The sequence below is a fragment of the Haemorhous mexicanus genome, chromosome 27 (assembly GCF_027477595.1).
Source record: "Haemorhous mexicanus isolate bHaeMex1 chromosome 27, bHaeMex1.pri, whole genome shotgun sequence".
In the NCBI taxonomy this organism is placed as follows: Eukaryota; Metazoa; Chordata; class Aves; order Passeriformes; family Fringillidae; genus Haemorhous; species Haemorhous mexicanus.
This window is the reverse complement of record NC_082367.1, coordinates 6,175,824-6,194,643: the sequence shown is the minus strand read 5'-3', so window position 1 is coordinate 6,194,643 and position 18,820 is coordinate 6,175,824. Positions and strand designations below refer to the sequence as shown.

Below are 18,820 nucleotides of genomic sequence, written 5' to 3'. Positions count from 1 at the left end.
AGGCTGGTTTGAGAGTGCCAAGTACCTCCTGCAAACTGACACCATGAAACTGAGGTGGTGACTTTTGCTTACCTGGGAAAATGGCCGTTGTTTGTGTTCCAGGGCGTGTCGCCCGGAGAGGCCGGCTGGCTCCTAAAAATCCATATTGCGCAGGATGCCTCCCAGAGGAAAGCTGGCACCAGTGCCAAGTCAGGCTGGTTTGAGAGTGCCAAGTACCTCCTGCAAACTGACACCATGAAACTGAGGTGGTGACTTTTGCTTACCTGGGAAAATGGCCGTTGTTTGTGTTCCACGGCGTGTGGCCCGGAGAGGCCGGCTGGTACCAAAAAATCCATATTGCTCAGGATGCCTCCCAGAGGAAAGCTGGCACCAGTGCCAAGTCAGGCTGGTTTGAGAGTGCCAAGTACCTCCTGCAAACTGACACCATGAAACTGAGGTGGTGACTTTTGCTTACCTGGGAAAATGGCTGTTGTTTGTGTTCCAGGGCGTGTCGCCCGGAGAGGCCGGCTGGCACCAAAAAATCCATATTGCGCAGGATGCCTCCCAGAGGAAAGCTGGCACCAGTACCAAGTCAGGCTGGTTTGAGAGTGCCAAGTACCTCCTGCAAACTGACACCATGAAACTGAGGTGGTGACTTTTGCTTCCCTGGGAAAATGGCCGTTGTTTGTGTTCCACGGCGTGTAGCAGAAGAGGCCGGCTGGTACCAAAAAATCCATATTGCGCAGGATGCCTCCCAGAGGAAAGCTGGCACCAGTGCCAAGTCAGGCTGGTTTGAGAGTGCCAAGTACCTCCTGCAAACTGACACCATGAAACTGAGGTGGTGACTTTTGCTTACCTGGGAAAATGGCCGTTGTTTGTGTTCCAGGGCGTGTCGCCCGGAGAGGCCGGCTGGCTCCTAAAAATCCATATTGCGCAGGATGCCTCCCAGAGGAAAGCTGGCACCAGTGCCAAGTCAGGCTGGTTTGAGAGTGCCAAGTACCTCCTGCAAACTGACACCATGAAACTGAGGTGGTGACTTTTGCTTACCTGGGAAAATGGCCGTTGTTTGTGTTCCAGGGCCTGTGGCCCGGAGAGGCCGGCTGGCTCCTAAAAATCCATATTGCGCAGGATGCCTCCCAGAGGAAAGCTGGCACCACTGCCATGTCAGGCTGGTTTGAGAGTGCCAAGTACCTCCTGCAAACTGACACCATGAAACTGAGGTGGTGACTTTTGCTTACCTGGGAAAATGGCCGTTGTTTGTGGTCCAGGGCAGGTGGCCCGGAGAGGCCGGCTGGCTCCTAAAAATCCATATTGCGCAGGATGCCTCCCAGAGGAAAGCTGGCACCAGTGCCAAGTCAGGCTGGTTTGAGAGTGCCAAGTACCTTCTACAAATTGACACCATGAAACTGAGGTGGTGACTTTTGCTTACGTGGGAAAATGGCCGTTGTTTGTGTTCCACGGCCTGTGGTCCGGAGTGGCCGGCTGGCTCCTTAAAACCATATTGCGCAGGATGCCTCCCAGAGGAAAGCTGGCACCAGTGCCAAGTCAGGCTGGTTTGAGAGTGCCAAGTACCTCCTGCAAACTGACACCATGAAACTGAGGTGGTGACTTTTGCTTACCTGGGAAAATGGCCGTTGTTTGTGTTCCAGGGCGTGTCGCCCGGAGAGGCCGGCTGGCTCCTAAAAATCCATATTGCGCAGGATGCCTCCCAGAGGAAAGCTGGCACCAGTGCCAAGTCAGGCTGGTTTGAGAGTGCCAAGTACCTCCTGCAAACTGACACCATGAAACTGAGGTGGTGACTTTTGCTTACCTGGGAAAATGGCTGTTGTTTGTGTTCCAGGAACCTGGGGCGCGGATCGGTCGGCTGGTACCAAAAAATCCATATTGCGCAGGATGCCTCCCAGAGGAAAGCTGGCACCAGTGCCAAGTCAGGCTGGTTTGAGAGTGCCAAGTACCTCCTGCAAACTGACACCATGAAACTGAGGTGGTGACTTTTGCTTACCTGGGAAAATGGCCGTTGTTTGTGTTCCAGGGCGTGTGGCCCGGAGAGGCCGGCTGGCACCTAAAAATCCATATTGCGCAGGATGCCTCCCAGAGGAAAGCTGGCACCAGTGCCAAGTCAGGCTGGTTTGAGAGTGCCAAGTACCTCCTGCAAACTGACACCATGAAACTGAGGTGGTGACTTTTGCTTACCTGGGAAAATGGCCGTTGTTTGTGTTCCAGGGCCTGTGGCCCGGAGAGGCCGGCTGGCTCCTAAAAATCCATATTGCGCAGGATGCCTCCCAGAGGAAAGCTGGCACCAGTGCCAAGTCAGGCTGGTTTGAGAGTGCCAAGTACCTCCTGCAAACTGACACCATGAAACTGAGGTGGTGACTTTTGCTTACCTGGGAAAATGGCCGTTGTTTGTGTTCCAGGGCAGGTGGCCCGGAGAGACCGGCTGGCTCTTAAAAATCCATATTGCGCAGGATGCCTCCCAGAGGAAAGCTGGCACCAGTGCCAAGTCAGGCTGGTTTGAGAGTGCCAAGTACCTCCTGCAAACTGACACCATGAAACTGAGGTGGTGACTTTTGCTTACCTGGGAAAATGGCCGTTGTTTGTGTTCCAGGGCCTGTGGCCCGGAGAGGCCGGCTGGCTCCTAAAAATCCATATTGCGCAGGATGCCTCCCAGAGGCAAGCTGGCACCAGTGCCAAGTCAGGCTGGTTTGAGAGTGCCAAGTACCTCCTGCAAACTGACACCATGAAAGTGAGGTGGTGACTTTTGCTTACCTGGGAAAATGGCCGTTGTTTGTGTTCCAGGGCATGTCGCCCAGCGAGGCCGGCTGGCACAAAAAAATCCATATTGCGCAGGATGCCTCCCAGAGGAAAGCTGGCACCAGTGCCAAGTCAGGCTGGTTTGAGAGTGCCAAGTACCTTCTACAAATTGACACCATGAAACTGAGGTGGTGACTTTTGCTTACGTGGGAAAATGGCCGTTGTTTGTGTTCCACGGCCTGTGGTCCGGAGTGGCCGGCTGGCTCCTTAAAACCATATTGCGCAGGATGCCTCCCAGAGGAAAGCTGGCACCAGTGCCAAGTCAGGCTGGTTTGAGAGTGCCAAGTACCTCCTGCAAACTGACACCATGAAACTGAGGTGGTGACTTTTGCTTACCTGGGAAAATGGCCGTTGTTTGTGTTCCAGGGCGTGTCGCCCGGAGAGGCCGGCTGGCTCCTAAAAATCCATATTGCGCAGGATGCCTCCCAGAGGAAAGCTGGCACCAGTGCCAAGTCAGGCTGGTTTGAGAGTGCCAAGTACCTCCTGCAAACTGACACCATGAAACTGAGGTGGTGACTTTTGCTTACCTGGGAAAATGGCCGTTGTTTGTGTTCCACGGCGTGTGGCCCGGAGAGGCCGGCTGGTACCAAAAAATCCATATTGCTCAGGATGCCTCCCAGAGGAAAGCTGGCACCAGTGCCAAGTCAGGCTGGTTTGAGAGTGCCAAGTACCTCCTGCAAACTGACACCATGAAACTGAGGTGGTGACTTTTGCTTACCTGGGAAAATGGCTGTTGTTTGTGTTCCAGGGCGTGTCGCCCGGAGAGGCCGGCTGGCACCAAAAAATCCATATTGCGCAGGATGCCTCCCAGAGGAAAGCTGGCACCAGTACCAAGTCAGGCTGGTTTGAGAGTGCCAAGTACCTCCTGCAAACTGACACCATGAAACTGAGGTGGTGACTTTTGCTTCCCTGGGAAAATGGCCGTTGTTTGTGTTCCACGGCGTGTAGCAGAAGAGGCCGGCTGGTACCAAAAAATCCATATTGCGCAGGATGCCTCCCAGAGGAAAGCTGGCACCAGTGCCAAGTCAGGCTGGTTTGAGAGTGCCAAGTACCTCCTGCAAACTGACACCATGAAACTGAGGTGGTGACTTTTGCTTACCTGGGAAAATGGCCGTTGTTTGTGTACCAGGGCGTGTCGCCCGGAGAGGCCGGCTGGCTCCTAAAAATCCATATTGCGCAGGATGCCTCCCAGAGGAAAGCTGGCACCAGTGCCAAGTCAGGCTGGTTTGAGAGTGCCAAGTACCTCCTGCAAACTGACACCATGAAACTGAGGTGGTGACTTTTGCTTACCTGGGAAAATGGCTGTTGTTTGTGTTCCAGGAACCTGGGGCGCGGATCGGTCGGCTGGTACCAAAAAATCCATATTGCGCAGGATGCCTCCCAGAGGAAAGCTGGCACCAGTGCCAAGTCAGGCTGGTTTGAGAGTGCCAAGTACCTCCTGCAAACTGACACCATGAAACTGAGGTGGTGACTTTTGCTTACCTGGGAAAATGGCCGTTGTTTGTGTTCCAGGGCGTGTGGCCCGGAGAGGCCGGCTGGCACCTAAAAATCCATATTGCGCAGGATGCCTCCCAGAGGAAAGCTGGCACCAGTGCCAAGTCAGGCTGGTTTGAGAGTGCCAAGTACCTCCGGCAAACTGACACCATGAAACTGAGGTGGTGACTTTTGCTTACCTGGGAAAATGGCCGTTGTTTGTGTTCCAGGGCCTGTGGCCCGGAGAGGCCGTCTGGCTCCTAAAAATCCATATTGCGCAGGATGCCTGCCAGAGGAAAGCTGGCACCAGTGCCAAGTCAGGCTGGTTTGAGAGTGCCAAGTACCTCCTGCAAAGTGACACCATGAAACTGAGGTGGTGACTTTTGCTTACCTGGGAAAATGGCCGTTGTTTGTGTTCCAGGGCGTGTCGCCCGGAGAGGCCGGCTGGCACCAAAAAATCCATATTGCGCAGGATGCCTCCCAGAGGAAAGCTGGCACCAGTGCCAAGTCAGGCTGGTTTGAGAGTGCCAAGTACCTCCTGCAAACTGACACCATGAAACTGAGGTGGTGACTTTTGCTTACCTGGGAAAATGGCCGTTGTTTGTGTTCCAGGGCCTGTGGCCCGGAGAGGCCGGCTGGCTCCTAAAAATCCATATTGCGCAGGATGCCTCCCAGAGGAAAGCTGGCACCAGTGCCAAGTCAGGCTGGTTTGAGAGTGCCAAGTACCTCCTGCAAACTGACACCATGAAACTGAGGTGGTGACTTTTGCTTACCTGGGAAAATGGCCGTTGTGTTCCAGGGCGTGTGGCCCGGAGTGGCCGGCTGGCACCAAAAAATCCATATTGCGCAGGATGCCTCCCAGAGGAAAGCTGGCACCAGTGCCAAGTCAGGCTGGTTTGAGAGTGCCAAGTGCCTCCTGCAAACTGACACCATGAAACTGAGGTGGTGACTTTTGCTTACCTGGGAAAATGGCTGTTGTTTGTGTTCCAGGAACCTGGGGCGCGGATCGGTCGGCTGGTACCAAAAAATCCATATTGCGCAGGATGCCTCCCAGAGGAAAGCTGGCACCAGTGCCAAGTCAGGCTGGTTTGAGAGTGCCAAGTACCTCCTGCAAACTGACACCATGAAACTGAGGTGGTGACTTTTGCTTACCTGGGAAAATGGCCGTTGTTTGTGTTCCAGGGCGTGTGGCCCGGAGAGGCCTGCTGGCACCTAAAAATCCATATTGCGCAGGATGCCTCCCAGAGGAAAGCTGGCACCAGTGCCAAGTCAGGCTGGTTTGAGAGTGCCAAGTACCTCCTGCAAACTGACACCATGAAACTGAGGTGGTGACTTTTGCTTACCTGGGAAAATGGCCGTTGTTTGTGTTCCAGGGCCTGTGGCCCGGAGAGGCCGGCTGGCTCCTAAAAATCCATATTGCGCAGGATGCCTCCCAGAGGAAAGCTGGCACCAGTGCCAAGTCAGGCTGGTTTGAGAGTGCCAAGTACCTCCTGCAAACTGACACCATGAAACTGAGGTGGTGACTTTTGCTTACCTGGGAAAATGGCCGTTGTTTGTGTTCCAGGGCAGGTGGCCCGGAGAGACCCGCTGGCTCAAAAAAATCCATATTGCGCAGGATGCCTCCCAGAGGAAAGCTGGCACCAGTGCCAAGTCAGGCTGGTTTGAGAGTGCCAAGTACCTCCTGCAAACTGACACCATGAAACTGAGGTGGTGACTTTTGCTTACCTGGGAAAATGGCCGTTGTTTGTGTTCCAGGGCCTGTGGCCCGGAGAGGCCGTCTGGCTCCTAAAAATCCATATTGCGCAGGATGCCTGCCAGAGGAAAGCTGGCACCAGTGCCAAGTCAGGCTGGTTTGAGAGTGCCAAGTACCTCCTGCAAACTGACACCATGAAACTGAGGTGGTGACTTTTGCTTCCCTGGGAAAATGGCCGTTGTTTGTGTTCCAGGGCGTGTCGCCCGGAGAGTCCGGCTGGCTCCTAAAAATCCATATTGCGCAGGATGCCTCCCAGAGGAAAGCTGGCACCAGTGCCAAGTCAGGCTGGTTTGAGAGTGCCAAGTGCCTCCTGCAAAGTGACACCATGAAACTGAGGTGGTGACTTTTGCTTACCTGGGAAAATGGCCGTTGTTTGTGTTCCAGGGCCTGTGGCACGGAGAGGCCGGCTGGCTCCTAAAAATCCATATTGCGCAGGATGCCTCCCAGAGGAAAGCTGGCACCAGTGCCAAGTCAGGCTGGTTTGAGAGTGCCAAGTGCCTCCTGCAAACTGACACCATGAAACTGAGGTGGTGACTTTTGCTTACCTGGGAAAATGGCCGTTGTTTGTGTTCCAGGGCCTGTGGCACGGAGAGGCCCGGTGGAAGCTGTAGTTCGGCAGTACTGCGCAGTGCGGCTCCCGTCCTGCCGCGGTGCCAGCCCCGCACTGACCCCTGTGCCCCAGCCCCTTTTCCCGCGGGGGGACAGCACCCTCAGCGATCCCAGTCCCGGAGGATGAACGGGGGGGGTCATCCCTGAGCAGCCCCCAGGGGCTGTACCCTGGGAGGGGGTGGAACTTGTGGTCGCTGGGGGGGCTCTGGGCGATGGGAGAAGGGTGGGGAAGGGAGGAGGGAGCGGGTTGGGGTCCCTGGGGCGGGGGACAGTCACTGACCCCGTGTCTCTGCCCAGGCTCGGCAGCATGGGGGGGATGCTGGCGCTGCCCCCCGGGCAGGGACCACACCAGGTGGTCTGCACGGATGTCATGGTGGGCCACACACGGCAGGTACGGGGATGGGCACAGGGATGGGGATGGGCACAGGGATGAGGATGGGCACAGGGACAGGCTTCCCTGCAGAGCAAGGTGGCTGCAGCCAGCTGGTTTTGGACACGGCCACCCCGCTCTGTGCCGTCCCCTCCGTGTCCCCGTTCCTTGTCTCCCTCAGGGGCTCTTCCTCCGCCTGTTCTACCCATGCCTGCCCCGGGTGGGGGCCACGGAGCCGTTCTGGGTCCCGCACCCCAAGTACTGCGGGGGGCTGGCCGATGTCACCCTGGGTCGCCGCTGGTGCTCCGCCCTGCTCGGCATCGCCATCGGTGAGGGGGGACACCCCATCCCCACCCTGGGGGCTCCTCAGGGACCCCTCGTGGGGTTCAATCCCCCCGCCCTGTGCCTGGGTGGGTGCTGCAGGCAGAGCTGGGCAGAGCAGGGACCTGTGGAACCCACTGCCCCTGTCCCCATCCTGTTCAGACCTGTGGCACTCACTGCCTGTGTCCCCATCCTGTTCAGACCTGTGGCACTCACTGCCCATGTCCCCATCCTGTTCAGACCTGTGGCACCCACTGCCCATGTCCCCATCCTGTTCAGACCTGTGGCACCCACTGCCCATGTCCCCCTCCCCGTTCCTGGGGGTTTCTCCTCCTGCAGGCTCCTGCAGAGTTCCTGTCAGCTGGAATGGGCCCCTCAAGCCCCGCAGCAGTGGGTACCCCCTGATCATCTTCTCCCATGGCCTGGGAGCCTTTCGGTAACCTGAGCCCTGAGCAGGGCTGGGATGGGGATGTGGGGACCCTCCCTGGCCCCACTCAGACCTGCCCTGAGCCCCCTGCTCCCATCTCCCTTGCGGGACCTTGTACTCATCAATCTGCACAGAGCTGGCGTCCTGGGGCTTCGTGGTGGCAGCTCTGGAGCACAGGTGTGTGCCCAGGTCCCCACCAAGTTTGTGCTGGGGCTGGTGGGACACGGTGCCCCAGGGGGAACTGCTGGTGTCTGTTGGGGAAGAGGAAACAAGAAAGCCTTACAAATATGATTGCCTGGCAAAAGATTTTGAGAATATAGAAACTATAAGCGAGATTGAAATGAAAGCAAGCTTTGACATCCCTTAGTTACTGAACAAGAGGAAAACAATGGTGTGGCTGGCTGAAGGTAATCCCCTTTTGATGATACAAGACCCTCTGCAAGCAGGCAGGTCCAAGGGTCTGAGCAAATCCTGCCAGCTTGGCAGAAGGGGTCCGAAGAGTAGTTTTTAGAGTTTAAAATGTAGCACAATATGGTAATGTAGTGATTCTTATAGGCTGTATGTAAATGCTATAGGATTTGTATGCTGTACTAGATTGGTTAGTGAGAATCAGAATATTCAACACAGAAGATGATATATTGCATTGTAACGGGAACTTCACTCTCTTATGCTCTTGCTTTTGCTCTTGTTCTCTTGCTTTTAATCTTGCGCTCTTACTTTTCTATGCTCTTAGCTCTTGCCTTTTTACATTATTACCTTCTCATCCTTTCTCTTTTCTCGGGCCTGCTCCGAGCTGCAGCTGGCAGCTCCCAGCAGGGCCCTGTACCCACGCCCTTTGCAATAAACCGCAAGTTCCACCACCTGGCTTCAGAGATCTCTCGTCTCCATCCGTCCCGACCGTGCTACCCCCAGTCTCGCCTACAGATTGGCGCCCAGATGTGTTCGAAAGGCCAGTTCAGCTTTTCCACCTGTAAGAGACTTCTCCATGCACGGTAACTAATGACCAGTTATAGCCGCCTTAAAGGTACCGTGAGCACGGCGTACCGTTGCTGCGCAGCGTGAAAGCCGGAGCTCTTAAATTTTGCCGAGGCAAACCTCGAGCACGGGGAGTCGTTACTACGTAGCGATTACCTGGAGCTCTCGGAGGAAATTGCCTAGCAGTCCTCGAGCACGAGTGGCCGCTGCCGCACAGCAGCTACCTAGAGCTCTTTGAAGAAGTTTGCCGTGACATCCCTCGAGCACAAAGACGTTGCTGAGCAGCACTAACCGGAGCTCTAAAGAGGGACTCTACCACGAGTAGCGAGCTCAGGCGAGCGCGGCAAAGCACCGCCCGCACTGGAGCTGTGAGTGCAGACCTACCTGCAAGGTCCCGAGCACGGAAAGTCGTTGCCAAGCAACGCTTAAAACCGGAACTCTGAAGAAAGTCCTGAACGCAGCGTCCTGAGTCCCGACTGGAGTGCCTGACCAGGCCCCCGTGACGGAGCTCTGATTGAAGACACTGCTTCTGCGACATCGAAGTTAGTAACACACTAGTCTAATAATGAGACAAACTCACTCTGCCCACGATAGAGATCTCTATAAGCAACTAAAGCATTTATTGAGTTCTATGCCAAGTCAATTACCGAAACAAGAGTTAAAAAACCTCTTAGAATAGACTTTAATTAATTTCCCAAATGCTGACCGTTCAGCCGTCTTTACCAGAGACTTTTGAGACACAGTTAGAATTAAGCTCTTTAATAGTATTTCCCGCCGAGATATAGCTGCCACAGAGCTAGTCCCAGCTTGCAGGGCGCTGGTTGAGCTGTTTGCTGCACGGGGGATGCCCGCAGCAGTCGCCCCGCCAAGCTCTGGTCCCGCTGAGAGTCCGCCCCTTGCCGCCGCGAGTCTAGAACAGGACACGACCCCCACCTCCCCGTCGGACCCTTCGGCTCCGGTACCCGCGGTCTTGCTCACCCCTGCCTCCCCGCCCCCCGCCCTCGCGGTTCCAACACCCGCCCACCCAGCCCCTCCCACCGCTCCCGCCGTCCCCGCCTTTGCCATCCCGTTGGTCCCGGCTACCGCGGTCCCCGCCCCCGGTTTCGCCATCCTCGCGGCCCCGCCCCCCAGCGTCACCGCGGCCCCAGCCCTCCCTGGCCCCGCTGGGCCCGCCGCTTCCCCCCAGCTACCTGCGAGTACAGCCGCTCCTCCCGCCCCCCAAGTCCCCCTCGCCCCTGCCAACCCAGCGCCGGTGGTGGTCCAAGCCCCGTCCGCCTCCGCCGCGGCCGCGCTGCCGTCCCCAGCGCCCCTTCTGCACGTTACCGCGGGACCCCTGCCCCCCTATCCTGCCGTTCAAGCGCATGCAGCACACCCCGAGCTGCCCACGGTCCCCGCGGCAGAGCAGACGCCTATGGCTGACCCCGTCCCTGCCGGCGTTTCGGCGCAATCCCCCAGTCCCAGCGCAGCGCCGCTTGCGCTGGGACCGGGGCGCCCCAGTCCCGCAAGCCGCCCCGCAAGCCATCCCGGACCGGCGCCGCGGCGGCTAAACCGGTGGCTGCAGCCCCTCCCGTGCCTGCCGCCGCTGCAGCCCAGCCTCCCGTCAGCGGCGCTCCTGCCCGCCGGGGCGGCAGCCACCCCAGCCCAGCTTACGAGCTCCCAGCGGATGCATGCCGCGGTCCAGCCACCGACTAGCCCACCGCTCGCCATGCCCCCCCCCCCCCGCAGCAGATTCCCGCCGCCTCCATGCCGCTCCTCCTGCCTCCCGCCACCCCGGGATCATCGCCCGCTGACGAGGCTGCCCCGCCGCCGCCCGTGGCCGCCTTCCCGCTCCTGCCGCCGCCGCTCGCCACCGCGGCCCCGGGCCAAGCCGTGCCTTCCCCACCGCAGCCTCCCGCTTCCGAGCTACTGCATGGCGCGGCTCCGCCGCCTACTGCAACCACTGACGGCCCATCGTTCCCTTCCACGACCGCAGCTGCAGCCCTGTCTCCCGTTTCCGCCGCTCTGCCACCTCCCGCACTCCCCGGCCCGCCCGCCACCGCCATCATGACTCCCCACGCTGACCTAGTGACGCAACGCACGCATGCGCAGTTGCTACAACCGCCGCACCACCAATATCACTCCGCGCCGCCTCATCCAACCACAGCGCTGCTTCCGGGATCAGCCACACTCAACAGTTCCATCTCCACGGCCCCGCCCCCGCCGGATCTACACACGGCACCACAGCCGACTGTCGCTGCAGCGCCTTGCTTGTATCCTTCCGCGTCGCTCCCTCTGCCGGACCTTGAGGACGCGGCCACAGCCACATCACTGACAGATCCCTCCGCAGCGCGCAACCCTGCACAACCGATGCCTAATATGCCTCCGCTGCCACCTCCTGCACCTCCGCCGCCGCATCCCGCAGCCGACCAAAGCAGCACCGAATCACGACCGCATCTCCTCGAACACCCAACTGCGTATTCTCCTTCCACTCTCCCAGCACCGAGTGGGACTACCTTGTATCACGATTCGTCCGCACAGCCACATCCATGCACACAAACCGTGCAACGAGGAGGGGGAGGGTGGAATATGACAGCTGCTTTAATAAATCCAGAACAGACAGAAAATTATTTTGCCCCTGCAAATGTCAACCCTCTGATCCCAACACAAAAGAATTTCGAAAAAGAACTGTTCCCAAGTCCCCCCAGTGCTTGGGACAGATTTCTCAATGCAAAATGAGACTCTAAACCCTGAAAATCCGCTAGCATTAATCCAAAAATTAGAAAACTCACAAAAATCTTTTGATAATTTTCAACTAACAGACTGGCATGAAGTCAGACGCCAGATTTGCAAAGAAGAAAGTCTAAATCCTTTAGCTATGCCTGTGCTATTCAGCCAGCAAGCTGGTGGTCTAGAACATGGGTGGCTATCCCACCTCATGAGATAAAAGAATTGCGAAAAGCAATAAGGGATAGTGGTATCTGCTCCCCATATTTTAAGCAACTACTGAAAAGTACCCTGGAAGGACATACACTCACACCAAATGACTGTAAAAATCTCGCTAGCATAATTCTCACAGACTCACAATATATGCTGTGGGAACTCAAATGGAAAAGACTGCTTACAGGGGTACTAGCCGCTTATAGACAAAGTTCTGATGCAGACCTTCGTACCCTTGTCATGTCTAAGCTGACTGGTGACCCTCCTGATGATCAGAATGATAATCAAGTGAATTTACCCAAAACAGCGTTAGATGACATTAAAAAGATGGCTCGCAGAGCCTTTTTGCAAATTCAGCCTGCAGGAAGTTTTGAAAAAGCCTATAATCTGATTAGCCAAGAGTTGTCTGAACCATTTACCACATTTGTGGACCGGGTAATCCAAGCAGCAGAAAGGCAATGCGGTGATGATATAGCTCACCCAATAATGATACGGGACATTGTTGAAAATAATGCCAATGCAGAATGTAAAAGAGTTATCAAAGCCCTAGGAAAAGAAAAACCCACAGTGCCTGAAATGATTGATGCCTGTAACAAAATTGGGAGTCCACAGCAAGTGGCAACTATCCAGGCAAATGAACTTGGAAAAACTCTAGGAGAAAAAATTGAAAAAGCTCTTACAGCTCAAACAGTGCGAGCAGCTGCACAGGCAGCACAAGCAGAAGCTTTACCTGTAAATCAACCAAAGACGAATGTCTGGGTTGCCTTAGCCAACTCTGCAAGCTCTGATACCATCTGTCTATCTGACACAAGCCCTGACAAACCTTTTTCAACCTGTTTAGTTGGAGTACCTTTCCCAGAAGGTTTTGATAATGTTACTTTTGAGAAATATTGGCCATATGATGATCATCATGTATCTCCAACTCCCAGCCAGAAACACCAAACTTATATTGATAATTCTAAAGTTGATAAATCTGACCTTCAAGAGCTAGAAATCCTAGGCTCATTAACTATGGATACCTGTTACTTCTTTCATTTCCTAGGAGAAGACGGCCCTCATTTAAACGTTACCCCTTATCACCCAGCTTATAGCAATATGACTTCTTGGTGTAATCAAACTAAGCTTCTTACATATGATGAACCTCAAGCAGATCGTTTTAACAAACTGCCAATTCGATTCCCTAGAGGAATCTGGCTCATCTGTGGAGACAGAGCCTGGCAAGGTATACCCTCAAAAATAGATGGTGGCCCTTGTGCCTTGGGACAACTTACAATAATTGCTCCCAGTGTCAAAGAGGTAGTCAAAAAGAAAAGCAGAAAGATTAGGTCCTCCTGGGGACATCAATATGAAAACAACTGTGATAGTGATTTTCACCCTTGGAACTCTGGAAAATCAATTGTTGCAAGCATTTTTCTACCGCAGTGGGGTTCCTCAGCTGCATTGACACAATTAAACAAGTTAGGGTGCTGGCTCAGCAAAGAAGTAAATGCCACCTCTACTGCAATCAGTGACTTGTTGACAGATGAAGAAGCGGTCAGACATGCCACTTTACAAAACAGAGCTGCCATTGATTTTCTTTTACTAGCACATGGGCTTGGTTGTGAAGATTTTGAAGGATTGTGTTGTATGAACTTATCTGACCATTCTGTTTCCATTCATAAACAGCTACAAAACCTAAAAGATTTAGCTAACAAAATCACAGTAGATGACCCATCTTGGTTAGACAGTTTGTTTGATGGTTGGAGCTTTGCACCTTGGCTAAAGGAACTCTGTAAAATAGGCTTGATTATTCTAATAGTAATAATTGTAGTTTTAGTAGCAGTAACCTGTATACTTCAGTGTGTGCAAAAAATTACGAGTAAGACAGTATCAAATATTTTAGTTGTTCATCAGAACGGGGGAGATGTTGGGGAAGATGAAACAAGAAAGCCTTACAAATATGATTGCCTGGCAAAAGATTTTGAGAATATAGAAACTATAAGCGAGATTGAAATGAAAGCAAGCTTTGACATCCCTTAGTTACTGAACAAGAAGAAAACAATAGTGTGGCCGGCTGAAGGTAATCCCCTTTTGATGATACAAGACCCTCTGCAAGCAGGCAGGTCCAAGAGTCTGAGCAAATCCTGCCAGCTTGGCAGAAGGGGTCTGAAGAGTAGTTTTTAGAGTTTAAAATGTAGCACAATATGGTAATGTAGTGATTCTTATAGGCTGTATGTAAATGCTATAGGATTTGTATGCTGTACTAGATTGGTTAGTGAGAATCAGAATATTCAACACAGAAGATGATATATTGCATTGTAACGGGAACTTCACTCTCTTATGCTCTTGCTTTTGCTCTTGGGCTCTTGCTTTTACTCTTGCGCTCTTACTTTTCTATGCTCTTAGCTCTTGCCTTTTTACGTTATTACCTTCTCATCCTTTCTCTTCTCTCGGGCCTGCTCTGAGCTGCAGCTGGCAGCTCCCAGCAGGGCCCTGTACCCACGCCCTTTGCAATAAACCGCAAGTTCCACGACCTGGCTTCAGAGATCTCTCGTCTCCATCCGTCCCGACCGTGCTACCCCCAGTCTCGCCTACAGGTGTCCCCTTCTGTCCTGCCCCACAGGGACCACTCTGCTGCCACCACCTATTTCTGCCCGGCAGAGGCTGGGACAGAGGAGTGGATCCCCTTCCAGCGGGTGCCCCAAGGGCAGAAGGAGTTTTATTTCAGAAACAAGCAGGTACCAGGCTGGGGCTTCAGGGTGGGCAGAGGGGAGGGCTGGAATTCTTCCTGCAAGCCAGGCTGGCCCTGCATCCCTGGGGATGCTCTTCCCAATCCTGCATTGCCACGGTGCTGGGGCTGAGCTTTCTCCTCAGAGATGAGAAAAATCTGCTCAGCCTGTTTCTGTCTGTTTCCTGGGGTCGGTCTGTCCAGCAGGAGCCAGGCTGGGCTTTGCTATGGCCCTGCATAATGTCCCCCACGCCCTGGGGAGAGCAGGACTCTGTGCCCAGCCCAGCTCTGCACCAGCTGCTGGGTTTGTTCCCACTCGGATTTTTGTCTCTCTGGGATTATCCCGGACAGCTGCTTGCTGGGGAGCAGGAAGGTTTCCTGCTGAGCCAAGTTCCCCCCCTCTGTTTGTTTCTGCCTCATTTAAAAGGACAGCAGCAAGTGAAGATTAGTTGTGGAAAAGCTCTCTAGGAACGGAGGTGCTTTTGGCAGCCTTAAATCACCTCCCAGCCTGTTATTTTTGTGTGTGCTCTGCCTCATGGCACATTGCACAGAAAAGGGAAACACTTCTCCTGAACCCACGAGCACAAATGGTAAGGGAGAAAGAGAAAGAAATTATAATAGAAGGAAATAATTGCCAGGTCAATCTCCATTATGGCATTTTCTGTGTTTCAGGGAGCAGGAGAGAGGTTTTCATTGGAGTTCTTTGTCACTTGTCACCTTAAATGTGCACAGACAGCAGCACTGGTGTCCTTAGGGCAGCCAAGGACGTGGCCTCAAAGTGGCTCCAAGTCAGGGCATCCTCTCCCTGAATCATTTTGGATTTTAGGATGCTCCGGGGTGGTGCCCCTGAGCTGGGTTTCAGGGGACACCCAGGTTTGCTCCTGGGTTAGGGGCTCTGGGGTCCCTGTGGTGGTTTGTCCTCCTGTGAGGGACAGCTGGTGAGGATCCCGGGCTCTCCCTCCTCTGCTTTCTCCCCAGAGCAGAGACTTTAGGTCATTTCCAGCTCTCTGCTGCCAGATTAACTGAATTAAGAGCAAACCCCAAAAGACCCCACCCCAATAAACACGCTGTATCCCGCGGGAGCCGCAGCGCCGAGGTTTGGTGTTTGTTCAGTTCAGGGGAGAAGCACTGGAGGAACGGGCCTGGGGGGGCACTGGGGGGAAAGTGTGACCCCGATTTGTGGGTTGGAGGAGCTGGGCTCACCCGGGAAGGGCTGATGGTTCCAGGTTCACCAGAGAGCACAGGAGTGCGTGCGGGCGCTGCGGCTCTTCCAGGGCATCGCCAGTGGCAGATCTGCCCCCAGCATCCTCCCCCAGGACTGGGATCTCTCCGTGCTGAAGGTACCAGGCTCGGCCTGGGGGGGCCCTGGGTGCCCCAGGATCGCTCCTGGCTGCCTGAGGCTTTTCCTGCTGGCACAAGAGGGGTCTGTGCAGAGCCCCAGCCTCCCGCCCCTGGGCACCTCCTTGCTGTGGGCAGCCCCAGCCCCTCACAGCAGCGGTGGGACACGGCACTCCCCCCTTCCAGGGGGACTCTGCTGGCCTTCCCTTGGCTTTTTCTCCCCTAATCAGAGACCTGCAGCCGTGAGGTTTGGGCTCAGGCCCTCAGCCCTCTCCCTTTTGCAGGACAACCTTGATCTGACCAAGGTGGCCGTCATGGGCCATTCCTTCAGGGGGGTGACAGCAGTGCTGGCCTTGGTGAAGGAGCCCAGCTTCAGGTGAGGCGTGGCAGGGACTGCGGAGGCTCTGGGGACACGGGGCTCATCCTGGTGGGAAGGGGAGCCATGGTGGTGCCTGTCCTGCTCCAGGTGTGCCGTGGCTCTGGATGCCTGGATGTTCCCTCTGGAGAACCTGCTGTACCCGGAGGTGCCCAGTCCCGTGCTCTTCATCAACACTGAGAAGTTCCAGACTCCGGAGAGCGCTGCCAAAATGAAGAGGCTGAGCTCCAGAAACAGCCAGACGAGGATTGTGACCGTGCTGTGAGCCAGGGGAGGCACCCCCCGCTGCAGGGAGCACCCGTGGGTGCCCCAGCAGGAAAACCTCTGGGTCCTGCTGCATGTCCCCCTGATGCACATCCCTCCCCTGGCAGGGGAACCGTGCACGAGGACCAGACCGACTTTGCCTTCCTCCCTGGGAAGCTCTTCAGCCTCATCTTCGGCAGGAGGGGCACCCTGGAGCCCCGCAGGGCTCTGGCCATCACCAGCCAGGCAGCTCTGGCCTTCCTGCAGAGGCACCTCAGTATGGCCCGGGCTGGGGGAACAGGGGGGGCGTGGGGGGTGGGCAGCTCCTGGGCTGGGGGGGCTCTGGGGCTGGGAGCTGGTTCTTGCCAAGGCACAGGGTGCAGTGGCTGCCCCTCGGTGCCTCCTGGAGGGGCTGTGGTAACCCTGTCACCTGGAGAGGAGGCTGTGGTGGCCCTGTCACCTGGAGGGGAGGCTGTGGTAACCCTGCCATCCCCTGTGCCCCGTGCAGAGCTGCAGGAGCAGTTTGGACAGTGGGACGAGCTCCTGGAAGGTGTTGGGGACTCGGTGGCTCCGGATGTGCCCTTTGGATGCTCTCACCTGTAGCTGCTCCCAGGGCACTGCTGGAGCTGGGGAATGGCAAAGTGACTCCTCCTTGCCCGGAATGGAGGAGCCAGGAAGGGCAGGAGGAGCCCTGAGGAGAGCAGGACCTGGGGACAGTGCTCAGTGCCAGCAGAGCCCTCCCTGCTCGTGCCTGCACTGAGGGAATAAAATCCCCAGGGATAAAAACCGAGTGGGCTGTGCAGAGCAATAAAACCACGGGGGGGGGGTGGGTTGGGGGGGCCTTTAGAGACCATCCCCAGCTTCACTGTGGGTTGGGGGAGGTTCAGCTACGGCTGAGAGAGATGCAGCATCAGGGCTCAAGCACAAGGGTAAGGAAAATCCCATAATTGTCCTGCAAAGCCGTGCAGATGGCAGAGTGCACGCCCGAACTCTGCAGGGGGAAGGAAGGAGGATGGCTTCGAGCTGGAAGGAAGGGAGGGAGGAAGGAAGGAGGAGTCTCTGAGCAGCCCTCAGAGCTGTGGGATGGGGATGGGGATGGGGATGGGATGGGTTTGGGGATGGGGATGGGATGGGGATGGATTTGGGGATGGGATGGGGATGGGGATGGGGATGGGGGTGGGATGGGGATGGGATGGGGATGGGATGGGTTTGGGGATGGGTTTGGGGATGGGAATGGGATGGGGATGGATTTGGGGATGGGATGGGGATGGGGGTGGGAATGGGATGGGGATGGGGATGGGATGGGATGGATTTGGGGATGGGATGGGATGGGATGGGATCGGGGGTGGAAAGGAAGCATCCCAGCCTGGCCGTGCGACACTGCTGCCACCAGGGACGCGCTGGCAGCGACAATAAAGCTTTGGAAGCACCTGCAGCACATCCCGGGCCGCACCGGGGATGTCAGGGGTGCTTTTGGAGAGGGCTCTGATCCTCAGCCGTCCCGAGGAAGGGCTGGAGCTGCAGGGATTTATACCGGGCGGGGAGAGGAGCGGGAGCAGCCGCTGCGCCTGTCCCCATTGTCCCCGCCGCCCTCCCGGGGGACACCGCGGTGGCGGCTCCGTCCCTGCCATCCCGGGGAGGAGCTGCAGGCGACAGCGGGGACAGAGCCAGCAGAGCCCCTTCCCGGGGGAGCAGGGGATGGGAAGCAGCGCCAGTGCCGGAGTTATTGGTGTCACTGTCACTGCAGCGTCCCCACCTGCCTGGCACTGCGGGGAGGACGAGCCTGGCGCTGGGGATGCTCGGGGGCACGGCACAGGGGACATCCCCCGGCACAGGGGACATCCCCCGGCACAGGGGACATCCCGACACGACATCCATTCAATGTCTCCTCCGCTCCCCAGTGACACACAAAGGACTCACGTGAACAAACCCACGGGATTCTGCCACTTTTAAGCCTCCCAGAAATGAATTTCCCAGGGTTTTACACCCAAAGCAGCGCTCCTAGCCCTGGGCTCAGGCCGGGGCGTGGCAGGGACAGGGCTGGCTGGGGTGCCCGGGGGACAGTCAAGGTCTCTGTGTGTGACAAACGGTGCTGCTGAGCCGGGGGGACGCGCAGAGCCCGGCAGGTCCCGGCCGAGCAGGGAGAGGCAGCGGCTGCAGAACCAAATCCCATTTTCCTGCCGGCACAGGCTGGGAATTCTGCAGGGCTCTTATGTAAAGGCGTTCGGGAGGGGCTGGCGGCCCCCGACTCCGCTCGGAGGGCTCTGCCGTTAACCCTTCGGCTCCCGGGGAGCTCCTGCCCGTCCCCGTGGGGAGCAGGCAGGATCCCCCTGTCCGGCCCCGCATCCCTCTGCTCCCCCTCCAGAGCTGCCACCACCACAGCGGGTTTTCTCTGAAGAGAAATTCTGCCAGAAAAGAGATGAAAAAAGCGCCGGGGGCGCTTGGGCAGGGCAGGGACCCTGCTCTCCGTGTTCTGTGGGGTGTGCAGGAGCATCCTCCTCACTCACCGGCTCGGAAACCCA

The 18,820-nt window shown here is 56.3% G+C and overlaps 1 protein-coding gene and 1 long non-coding RNA gene across 2 annotated transcripts; one reads left to right on the top strand and one right to left on the bottom strand.

Moving 5' to 3' along the window:
* Nucleotides 1-6,932: 6,932 nt before the first annotated feature.
* PAFAH2 (platelet activating factor acetylhydrolase 2) lies at nucleotides 6,933-16,907 on the top strand. The gene is made up of 10 exons (XM_059868784.1): nucleotides 6,933-7,016; nucleotides 7,177-7,324; nucleotides 7,656-7,751; nucleotides 7,851-7,920; nucleotides 14,237-14,351; nucleotides 15,568-15,681; nucleotides 15,964-16,055; nucleotides 16,146-16,316; nucleotides 16,427-16,575; nucleotides 16,807-16,907. The coding sequence occupies exons 1-10, from the start codon at nucleotides 6,933-6,935 to the stop codon at nucleotides 16,899-16,901; spliced, it is 1,134 nt and encodes a 377-aa protein (XP_059724767.1). The 3' UTR covers nucleotides 16,902-16,907.
* LOC132338862 (uncharacterized) lies at nucleotides 9,316-11,386 on the bottom strand. Its single transcript, XR_009489552.1, has 3 exons — nucleotides 11,099-11,386; nucleotides 10,780-10,923; nucleotides 9,316-9,628 (listed from the first exon to the last, which is right to left on the bottom strand). It is a non-coding gene; the product is annotated as an uncharacterized LOC132338862 (long non-coding RNA).
* Nucleotides 16,908-18,820: the final 1,913 nt, after the last annotated feature.

Excerpts from the sequence above, each read along its gene's own strand:
- PAFAH2 (XM_059868784.1), top strand. The coding sequence starts at position 6,933 with ATGGGGGGGATGCTGGCGCTGCCCCCCGGGCAGGGACCACACCAGGTG. Across the intron at positions 7,325-7,655 it reads CCTGCTCGGCATCGCCATCG|GCTCCTGCAGAGTTCCTGTC; the intron begins GTGAGGGGGGAC and ends CTCCTCCTGCAG. Across the intron at positions 7,752-7,850 it reads CCATGGCCTGGGAGCCTTTC|GGACCTTGTACTCATCAATC; the intron begins GGTAACCTGAGC and ends ATCTCCCTTGCG.